This window comes from Gigantopelta aegis, chromosome 4 (genome assembly GCF_016097555.1).
Source record: "Gigantopelta aegis isolate Gae_Host chromosome 4, Gae_host_genome, whole genome shotgun sequence".
Classification (NCBI taxonomy): Eukaryota; Metazoa; Mollusca; class Gastropoda; order Neomphalida; family Peltospiridae; genus Gigantopelta; species Gigantopelta aegis.
The window spans coordinates 44,691,189-44,703,200 of NC_054702.1; the positions used below are offsets into that span (position 1 = coordinate 44,691,189).

At 34.5% G+C, this 12,012-nt stretch overlaps 1 protein-coding gene across 2 annotated transcripts in view; it reads left to right on the forward strand.

Annotated features, from left to right (window-relative positions):
* Positions 1-9,479, forward strand: part of LOC121370599 (zinc finger protein 830-like) — a 13,308-nt gene extending 3,829 nt beyond the window's left edge. The window contains exons 2-10 of one of the 2 annotated variants that reach the window (XR_005957705.1): positions 2,268-2,367; positions 3,566-3,668; positions 4,181-4,202; positions 5,004-5,146; positions 5,913-6,019; positions 7,074-7,151; positions 7,618-7,694; positions 8,633-8,889; positions 8,920-9,479. Coding sequence is in view for 1 of the 2 variants with exons in the window: in XM_041495929.1 (XP_041351863.1) it covers positions 2,268-2,367; positions 3,566-3,668; positions 4,181-4,202; positions 5,004-5,146; positions 5,913-6,019; positions 7,074-7,151; positions 7,618-7,694; positions 8,633-8,786 (784 nt within the window). In the remaining variant the exon portion in view is untranslated. Of the gene's footprint in view, positions 1-2,267; positions 2,368-3,565; positions 3,669-4,180; positions 4,203-5,003; positions 5,147-5,912; positions 6,020-7,073; positions 7,152-7,617; positions 7,695-8,632 lie in introns of both variants that reach the window. The other variant, XM_041495929.1, reaches the window with a different exon arrangement.
* Positions 9,480-12,012: the final 2,533 nt, after the last annotated feature.

Here is a 12,012-nt window from a genome sequence, read left to right on the forward strand (position 1 = left end):
TCTGCTCCAAAAAAATCCGTTTTCTTTGATGTGGCGAAGTCGATGCAGCGTCATTGTTAATATAGAGTTTGCAGTGACCATTACAAGTGAGATGCTTATGAAATTGCCCAAATAAATTTTTTAAGGGGCCATTCATTTAGTACAATACAAAAAAAGTTGTGATTTTCGACATCCTTTTTCCTATTGTACACATGCAAACACATCCACTCCCACACACAAGTCCATTCCCGTTTCTATGACGTAGGTAATAATAGGTATGAGCCTACACTGTACCCGCGTACACATATATATAAATAATTGATCCATATGTAAATTGCACATGTGAACCACAATCACTGGTGCTAATTATTTGTAGTGTCGCTGTTAAATTTGGGACCTAAAATAGGATTTTAATTCAAATATTATTTGATAAAAATAATTACCCTTTTATTACTGTCACTGAAGTTGACAAATTTATTGCCAATGCCACACACGCACTTAAGTACTGAAGGTGACAGTCGAATAAGCTCCACTATTTCCTGTCTTTTCATTAAGGGCGGAAATGACGTAAACTGATATATTTATGTAGCTGTCAGTCAGAACAGCATGCGTATGTAATGTGGAGGGGAGGGGAAGGGGTGTGACTGTGTTGAAAATATTGAGTTTGAAAACGTATCTCCACAGCTTTGTGCGTTGGATAATCAGTAGCTTGGGCGGACTCAACTTTTTCAGCCCAGAACTGGCCGTATTCAAACAGATCAATGTATCTTGCGTTCAGCACTAGCCGTGACTCGGTGTATCTCGGTGATGATGCAAACGGCCAGTTGGGGACTTGGTGATTTTCAGAACTACTGGGCATCATTAAACTTATTAACAGTTGGCTGGATTGGAACCTTTATTTGTTGTCATTTAAAATAATAAGTCAGTTGGCAGGATTCGAACGTATTACCCAACCTGCATAGCATTTTGACAATTCATTGCATTATGGTATAAGAAATGGGTTCCCATAACTTGTTTTCATGGAACCTAAAAACAGCTTCTAATGGGTTCCCATGATCTCAGAGCATGAACCCAAAAAGTGTTTCCCATGAAAGTTGAAATCCTATAGCTTGCAATATATACATGTATTTTACCATGGAGATCACCAAGAATCAGAAGGGTGGATAAAAAATTTGTTATCATATGGCCACATGTATACTAAGTTATACATCTACTTGGAATGTCAATGAATTGTCAAAATATGTCACATGTCATTTGATGAATATGCAATAAAATCGTGATATTAATTTGCGATTTGTATGTTTTTTGTGAATTATTTGTTCTCATGAAGATCTGTTTCTTTCTTTTTGTTACTTTTTTTTCCTGTTTCACTTTTTCCTGTTTCACTTTTTCCTGTTTCACTTTTCCTTCCCGATTTTGTTTCTTTTTTTCCTGGTTCCTTTTTTCTTGTTTACTTCTTTCCGTTTACCATAGGGGAAGGCTAGATGAAACTATGTAATGCTTTGGCAATCGTAGGCAACCAAATGGTCACAAGCTGCTGTGTCTAAAATACATATTCCCCCATAAATCTGATGCCACAGAGCTTTAGTTTGATTATTCTTGAGTCCAGTCATGACATTAAACTTAATGTTGTTAACCAGTACCAACGTTACACAAAAAAACTTGATGTCCCAATGAGAAATGAACCTGCACTGCACTTTCCTGTGGTGACATAGAGCAAAGTGTGTTTTTCCTCCGACTTGTGGACCATCATCATAATTAAATATAAAAAACAAAACAAATATCAATAATAAGTGAGATATGATGGTTATGCAGTACTTTTAGGTACAAATCAAATGTATATAATATTCAGATAATACTTTGTTGGGTCATTAATTACCTGGTAGGTCAACCATCTGTGACTGAATGCTTTTATATGTATACACTTATAAAATGTAGGGAGATGTCTTAATATAGGCTACGCCTGTTGACCAATTGCAATATGTTTTACAAATAAATATTGTTTAAACCAACTCACCAGTGAAATTATTTTGTCTACTTGACCATGTGGCATGGGAAGCTTTTTTTATTGACTTTATCCAATTAAAATTTAATTTATATACAACATATGTCACCTTCCATTAAAAAAATCCTATCAACTGAAACTTGTGTAGTGAATTGCGATGCAATATTGAATAAAATGTTTCCTGTAACTGTTCCTACACATTACAATAATTAGTTTGGTTATGCTATTAATTTCATGTAGCAACATATATTTATTTATTTATTTGTGTACTTAACTATGTCAGATATAACTCTTTGGATCGGTTGGTTTGCTCATTGTGCAATTGTGTGATCAAGAATGACGTTCTGTGGACCCCACATCTTCTGACAAAGCAACATAAAGATGTAAGTGAGGCCACAAATAGTTACTAGTACTAATACTAGAGTGTTATTGGATTTAAAATAAATAAATATACAGCTAAATGTCAAATGTTATTTCCTGTATGTTGTACATGTATATATGTGGTAAAATTGTGTTCTTTCCTAGCCAGAGAGAAAGTGAATTTAAACTTGTGTTATCAAATACTGACATGTACACATACATATGTATGTACAGATGTAGAGCTCTACATAAAGACGACTTGTCAAGAAGATGATAAAGAGATGTTTACTGAATATTTTTGAAATTTATACAGTTGTACAATGTAAGTTACATGTACATGTAATACTATTTTTGTAGATCTGTCACAATCTTGAAATGTACAAGTCCTCTCACCCCTTTTATTACTGTTAGTAATTAACAAGAACATTAAATTTCCAGTCCGGTGTACATCAAACATACATGTGGCTTATTATATCATCTTGATCACCTCAGGTAGAAACTTAAGAAGACAATATTTATCTTGTTTTATTAATTATAAAGATCCATGTAAATGTATTGGATTAACACAAATGTTGTTCACTATAGGAATGAATGAATGTTTAATGATACTCCAACATAAAAAGTATATTAATTAGCATTAAACAAAGCTGAAGTAGGGGTACATATATATAAAATCCATTGCACCATAGTATACACGTTTGTAACCCCCTTGTCAATTGTGAAAATGTCCATGGATGGCAAAAATAGTCTGCGTAGCATTTTTCACTGCAGTTTTGCAGATAATGTGTAAAAGAGGAATTTAATTTGTCAGTATTGCAAAAAAAAAAGAAGAAATTAAATATTAAAGAAAAGTGACAAAAAATTTAAAGATCAATGGCAAAATATCCACAGCATTGCTAATTGCCATGGTTAATTGGTAGGGTTGTAAAATAGTACATGAATACTTTATTATTTAACTACAAGGGATGCCATGCTATGTCCAAAATATTTAAAATCAGGGCTAGCTCTGCCACTCGCCAATTTTAGGAACAATTGGCGACTTTTAATTTTTATTTGGCGAACAAATTTCATGTACTAAATGGTTTTTTTGTGTGGAAAATAACAGTGATTTAGCATTTTAAAGATGATTTGACGAAATGTTTGGCTCATCCAGAGCTAGCCCAGAATTTAAATTAAGTGTATCAAATAATTAACAGGATATGACATTGTTCATTTTAATAGAGACTTGCTCAAAAACAGACGGCAAGTTACCCAGAAGTCCCTGTTTCTTTGAAACGACCAGCATCTCAGCCGGATTCATGTTCCGACCCCAAAAAATTAAAAGGTAAATTTAAATAATTGGTTATAATTTTATTAATGTGTTTCATAAACTATCGATTTGGAACATAAAACCCACATCTTTTGTGTTTATGGTGTGTATTTGTATGTTTTTATTACCCATTTAAAATGTGTGTTGTAACCCTGTACAAGAATTTGGACTTGTGAAAATATATTAATTATTAGAGAGTTTTTTCCATTAGCTTGGGAGAGTTTATGGTGTCAGTTTATAATATAATTAGTTTGGACTTAATTTCAATTTATTGGATCATGTTTAAATGGTGTTTTTTTTTATATATATGTCTGTTAACTGACTATATAATAAATAAGCTATATATCATCAGAATAATAGCTAAATTATATAAAGAAACATCACTAGTTACCATTTGTAGCATTAATTTCTTATTTTCAGAATTTAAATTTTTTTTTTTATGACTGTTACAAGTTAATCAAATTAATTTTGAGTGATTAATATTTTCACTGTAGTCTAGTTTATAATTAATTTTATTCATATTTCAGACTGCAATGGAAGCACAAATAAGTGAGTACATTTTGCACTAAATGGTTACTAAACAGCCACAGTTGGTAATATTGACTTGGGACAATTTGCTTTTTGACATATGTCAATCACAGCCGAGTTTAAATTAGGCCTACTCTTGTCTTTATAAGGCCAGATATGTTGCCACAATGATGGATTGTATAATTATAATACAACATATATAGATACAACACACACATCTCATAACTGTATATATTGTCCTGCTAGTAATCTGACCCAACACGTGAAATAGTTCAAGCGCCTCTCTGCTAGGCACTTATCACAGTTTATAGCTGGGGTTTTTTATCTATAATCAGGGCTAGCTCTAGGTGATCAGAAAATTTCACCAGATTATTTAAAAAATGCCAAACCTAGCTATTTCTCAATAAAATATCAATTATCACAATTAATTTTTTTCAAAATTAAAATAAAATTTGCCAATTGTTCCTAAAATTTGCAATTGGCGAGTGGCAACACTAGCCCTGATAACAAAGAGGGCTAACTCTTGGTTAGCAGAAGCTTTTGCCAAATCATTTAAACTTAATAAATTGCAGAAACCCAGTTATTTTATAACAAAATATAAATAATTTCATGGAATTATTTCGCCAGATTAAAATAAAATTGTACAATATGTTTTAGAAATTTGCAATTTGCAAATTTGACTAGTGCCAGAGCTAGCCCTGATTGGGATTGCTGTTTGGAAAGATTAGATGGTGAATACAAATACTATACATGTATTGATTTTTACCTAGGACCTAATCGCTGTCATATATATTTTTGTTATATTTTGTTATATAATTACAGGTTACCTCCAGACTTCTTCGACAGTTCTGCGAAAGGCAACACGACAACGACAAAGTCTTCCCTGTTGGCCGACTACGAGTCGTCTTCAGATTCCAGTGACGAAGACGATGCGGTTTCTTCGTCGTCCACTCGCCTTCCAGCAGGTATGCCAGTCTTTTACATGGATCAGATTTTTTCACTTTTTTATAACCATTTCAGCTTTTTGGGGGTAAAATATTTTTGTACAAAGTAAGACTGGATTTTATGTGAAATACTGAAAAATGACCTTTATTTAAGCCTGTCACAGACCTGTGCGACAACGTGCAATTTTTGTTGCATGCAACTAGCCAACTTGCAACTGCATGCAATAAAATCAAATATGTTTGATCAGTGCAGTTCAGTCAGTTCAAGGAACAAAAATCTCGTCACAGACTTGAGCACACTGTGCAATCATGTATATTTTTTGTCACATGCAACTAAAATTACACACTGTTCTGTTCCAAAGGTCTGCAGTGGCCTTTAAGTGGCATATGCGATTAGTCACACTGATTTGTCCCATACGATTAAATCATACTGTGAGAACACCTAAATCGAAAAGACTTTAGTCTTATATGTTCTGATTTTTGTAGGGCCGACAAATTGCATATGACAAGTCAGTACAACTAATTGCATAATGAGAATGCCGCTTTAGGAATATTGTACTAGAGTTTTCAGCTTTTTAAAATATTATTTTATGTTTTATTTTTAAATGGGGATCACATACCTGATTTTAAACATACAGTATATTTAATCCTAAAATAGTAATCCAGCTTGTGGCAATTCGTGAAAATATGGTTTTCACACATCACAAAATCGTATTCGAAAACCCCCATGAAATAGCCTCTATATTATATTGTGGAATCTGTGAATGTGTGAAAATTGTTTTTGCAGATTTCTTTGACAACTCAACAACGGATGAAGTAAAAGAAGAAAAACCAAAAATTATGTCAGAAAAATTACCAGAAGGCTTTTTTGATGATCCAAAATTGGATGCTAAGGTTTTGTATTTATATGTTCAGTGCTGGTCTTTTATATTTGTGTGTATATCCTCATCACTTTGTGTATATTTCTTTAAAACATATTTGCTTTTATTTAAACTATTGTTCTAATTATGTTTAGACATATACATCGCCCAATAGAACTGTAATGATAAGACAATACAAAGTTTTACCATCTCATATTTATTGTCGCGGAAATTTGGATAATTACTGGTACTAGGTATTGACATGGGTCACTGAACTTTACTTCTACTACCACTATATTGTGCTTAACTTAGTATCAGTAGTAATAGTACAGTTAGCTGACCCTGAAACCCATGCAAAGTTGCACTGCAGCTATGTGACCAGTGTGCCCTGATTGTGCCATGGTATTAACTCTGTAATTTCAAGTTAATACATATGTTTCTCATCTACTGATCTTCCTTTGAGATGACAGGTCCATAAAGACTTCGTATACATTATCAGGTGGAGTCAGACATACTCCATCACACAAAAAAAACACTCACCTAGTTTTGCCTGCGAACTAAGGCAGTGAACTGGGGTGTGGCGGTTACATTGCACTAGCAACTACTTGGAGTCATAGGTGAAAATTAGGTAAGAAGTGATGACTAGTGAGTTCATCCAGAGTGTGTGGCTAAGTTGTGACAGAAAAGTGCTACCTCTACAACTACAGCCATACACCCCATGCTACAGCATTGCACCCATGTGGCATATACATTTTATTAGTAAGCAGCCTTATTTTTATGAAAATGTTTTAAAGTGATAGAAGGCAGCTTCCCCATGACTAAAAATATATGATTTGATGGTAAGATAATCAAAATGGACTACTCTGACAAATTGTATAGTGAAAACACTATTTTGAGTACAGGCAATTGTGGCCATATTGAAAAATAGCCACCATCTTGAATTTTTAAGTGGTTAACAGGCTTTTTTTTAAAAGGTACTCCGAAATGAGTTTGCATGCCAAGTTTGGTGCTTATATTACGAAGTGACCGATTCTTCTGAAATTTGCATTTATCTGCCCCACTATACATGTTCTGTTTTCTGTTGCCAGGTTCGACAAGTTGAATACAAAGACAAGATGGAGGAGGAGTGGGAACAGTTCCAAAGAGCTATGCAGGAAGAGACTCATGTAAGTGGAAAACACAACACAGTTCATTTAATGTTGACAGCATGACACAGTTCATTTACGACGTCAGTGGGCCCATTGGGCTATTTCTCACTCCAGCCAGTGCACCACGACTGGTACATCAAAGGCTGTGGTATATGCTATCCTGTCTATTGGATGGTGCATATAAAAGATCCCTTGCTGCTAATCGAAAGAGTATCCCATGATGGGGTGACAGCCGATTTCCTCCCTCCGCCGTATAACTGTCATTAACATGATGAGTGCATCGTTAAATGAAACATTTCCTTCCTTCCAGTTCATTTAATGTTGACAACATGACACTGTTCATTTCATGTTCACAACATGACAGCAGTTCATATAATGCTGCTAAAATGGCAAAACAGATCTGATAGGTGAGTACTATTTGTTTACAGGTGTCTCGGTCGTAAATCATTAACAGATTTGATAGGCGAGTACTATTTGTTTACAGGTCTCTCGGGTCATCATGGAAGAAGACGATGTACAGGCCAACCTCGACCGAAACATTGATGAAATAGATGATCAGATGTGAGTAACAAATTTTAAAAGTAGTGTTTCAACTGTGTGGATAATAATTACTAAACTCTACCATCCTGGTTTTGCTTTTACTTACACCTCACAAGAATCTAGTTTTAACTGCTACCATACTCAGATAGTCATGAACAAAATGAATTATTGTGGCTAATTTTTAGTACCCTATAATTTTTTTTAACCCAAAGCCTTAAGGTTTTCAGCTAAAATTTGTATATAATTTTATCATATAGTTACAAATAATTTCACTTTCATGGGAATTGACCCATTTTTGCAGTTATGATGGCCTTTGAAGGTAGGAGATAAAACAAATTGTTGGGCTTTAGCAGTACTCTTTAAATTCTTGTTTATACAAATAATACATTTTTTAAAAATGAATAAAATTGTAATGGGTTGCAAGATGGTAATTTGAGGGCAGAACCTGTTAGTGGGTTTGGAGCAAAGTTCCACCGAGAAAATTTCAAATACATTTTCAGCATTCTACATGGTAACAATAATAGTTGTGGGGTGGGGATGGGGATGGGGATGGCCCCTGCAAGAGCCCCGTTTAGCAGCCCTTGCAAGTTTCCTTTGAGTGGCCGGAGTTCTGAATATCATATTCACAATTACTTATTTATTTTTGTTGTTATTTTGGTATACATCACTCAAGATGTGTGAAACCATCGGAGTTAAAAACCGCCTTTACATTTTAATGATATAAATTTAATAAGTAGGATGTGAAGAATAAATAATTAATAAGCATCCGTCTATATAGTTCATCTGTAGGTAGCTCCTTAAATTCATATTAGGTAAAACATACAAATCTGCTCAAGTAGCCACTTCTAAGGAGAGGTCACATTTTGATACGTCCATTATACAACTGCCAAGGTTTTGTGATGTTGGTGAATTGAATACCTGTGGTGTTTGTGGTTGTTACGTTTGTTTTGATGTTTCAGGACTCGCTGGCAGGAAATTGAAGATCTTCATGTGAAGAAAGAAGTGGTGATGCAGAAGACTGGGGATGGACAGAAGGACGAAGACTCGGATGAGGATTTGGACGAGAGTGAACTGGATCTCTTTAACTGGAGGGCCAAGAAGACCTGGAGATGACAGTTTCACTGTATTGTTTTCCCCAAGGGAAGTTGGTGCTGTTGGTCTGGCAGATTTGTTTTGCTGTTGTAGGGTGACAAAGTTAAAATCACCGATTCACACATGCAATTAGACCGGTCTCGAACCATGTTCTTGCAGACTTGCCAGTTTCTAGGCATTGAAGTTGGGTTTGTTTGTATGATAACTGAACCTTGGGTTAGTTTCCATTACTCCACAGCAGGTTGAAAGAACCTGAACATATCACCCTTATTATTTCATGTAGGTGGGTGATATGACTTTTAAAGAATTACATGATGCAACATATAGTGCTTTTGTGAAATTACGTACATGTATGAAACTCATACATTAGTACAGGTCAGAATACTTATGTGAAAGAGAGTTGAAACTACATCATGATTTAAGTTTTTTTGTTTTTTTTTTTAAAATTTCTTAATCATATTACTTTTTCATTTCATTTTGTGTGAAAATCACCAGATTATTCATTAATCTCATCAGATACCCATGAGAAAACTACCATTGACTTATTGTGGAAAATACACTGCTGTTCTGTTATGTACACGTATATGTAAAGATAAACAAATGTGTGCTATTCTCAAAGTGAAGATTAAATGTTGTAATATTTGTGTTTGCTTAATCAATTTCTAAGAATTACTGTGTGCTATTCTCAAAGTGAAGATTAAATGTTGTAATATTTGTGTTTGCTTAATCAATTTCTAAGAATTACTTGGGGAAGATATTAATTACTGAACATATGTCGATGTTTCTCGATGTCTTCAGTCCAACACTATTGTAGATTTTAGAAATTTATTTGTATAATAATCACTAGTAAGACTACCATCATTAATTTGTATTGCCATTGCACTTCTCAATTTATCAGAAGGAATTGCATCAGGAAAGCATCCATGTTATCCTTTATTCAGGGCTTGTACTTCAATTCTTTGCTCATTAATATCTCCATCTAGGGGCTTTAACAAATTGGAGGAAAATAGCTGTAACAAGGGAAACCATTTGCATCCATCTTGGCATTCATAGAAGTCACAATCATTCATGTAAACAAGTATGGTTGTATGAAAGCAAAAAATAAAGACACATGCAATGAAGAACAGACGCATTTAATACCAAAATACAACAAAAATAGACTTGACAATTTGATTGTACCAAAACATTTAGCACCAATCATTTAATTCTACATGTACACATAGCAGTAATCCGACCACATTTTTCAGCCATATCTATCTATCTATATCTATATATATATATATATATACACAGTCAAACTTCGATAACTCGATCTTGAAGGGGACGAGGAAATAGTTCGAGTTTCAGGGAGTTCAAGTCTTCGAAATTAATATATAAGACTTCAAATTTGAAACTGCATTGCAGCTGGTTTATTTCACTTAATATTGTAAGAAGCGTGTGCTTCTCTGCCTACCTCTGAACTCTAAAAAAACTATGCATCCACAGTTGAAAGGTGAATTAATATATCAGTCACCTCACCTCACGTCACCCCATCTCATCCCACCCCACCCCACCTGTTGGCATCTTCGACGCCTGTCATACATTCATTTTGTGTATATTGCAAAAGTAAGTAAATAAAACAAAAAGAATCACCCAGATGAATTTGAAATATATGCTTGGGCATATAGGCTACATGTATTTATTGACACAAAAAAGAAGAAGAAAAAAAAGAAGGCATTTACATACATATATAAATAACAAAAAGTAACGTTGACGTATTTTACAGAGGTCAAAACATGGCGGAACGTAACTAACAAATAAAACACTGAATGCCGAATAACACTATAAGTACATTTGTTTTACACAAAATTATTTACGCTTCGCACCTCTACTTTCTTTCTCCAATCTTGCCATCCACACTCCATTTCTGGGCCCTACGCAAGATTGCTTGGATGACAAGAAAGCAGAACTTTTTAAAACCGATCTAGCAAACCCCACATTACCAGGTCCTTCCCCAGATTGCTTGATCTGTGATGTATCAAATTTTTAACATAACTAAATGACTGATAATTGATAAACATTAACTGATACATAAATAGAAAAGCTAAAGTTTGACACGATTCACGTCTTTGAGAGCAAAAGCAAACAGTGCTAACAATTATTACAAATGCTCTTTGAAGTTGACCAGACTGTAATTACGTATTACGTACCGAGGCTCTTCACCACAGAGGAACACCGACTACCAAACATAGGATCATTTCGTTCCGCTTAGTCAGCGATCTATTATCCTGTAATTATCACCCTAATCCTCGACAGCCAAGACCACCCGAGACAAGCACGCTTCGCTTGTTTGACATGATTGACAATACCTTCATCTTTAAAAATACTATCGGCAACAACAGCTTGATCAATCCACATGCGTCAAGTTTTAGAGGTGCATACTCTATTAAATCTTTATAGCGGGACCAAAGAATTAGGTCGAGAGATCGAGGTTAGCAAGTTTTCGTTTTCGAAGGTCGTTATTACTAGTTTGTATAGCAACTCGGCCGGGACCATCACTTCAGATCAAGAGATCGAAGGTGGAGTGATCGAAGTTTGACTATATATATATATATATATATATATATATATATATATACACACACACACCATGTATATTTTTTTACTTGAATACTAAGCTCGAAAATTAAAGGAACCCATGTTGACTTATGACATAGGAGATGGTAGGAATTGGATTTACATACAATACGAGAAGATATCAGACAGGTTACTAGTACACTGATAAAATATCTTGTTCTTGCAGAACATCTTAACTTCATACATCAGAAAGGTGCTATTTTATTACTATCAGCTAAATTGCCTGACCTTCTCCCAATGAACATTTATGGGATGTTTTGTCAAGACAAGTTTGCTCATGCCAGTCTGTATCAGCTAACATCAGAGACCTCGGTATTTAAAGAACAAAATCCTTGAGAATTGCAGAGTTTAGCAATACTCAAAAACATTTCTATAACCTTGTTCATTGGTGTAATTCTCAAACCAACCTCTCACATTTTATTTATTGCCCTCCAGAGTGGTAGAAGTGGATCTCCAGAGCAATAATTAGGATAGGGATTTTCGAAGCTATCTTAGTGCTACGAAACTGTAAAACAATCGTAGGCTATGACGTCACTAGCACATGCCATAGTGACATCATAGCTGACAATGGTTTTACGATTTCATAATGCTAAGATTGCTTTGAAATATGAGCCCTGTTGTTTAATTTCTA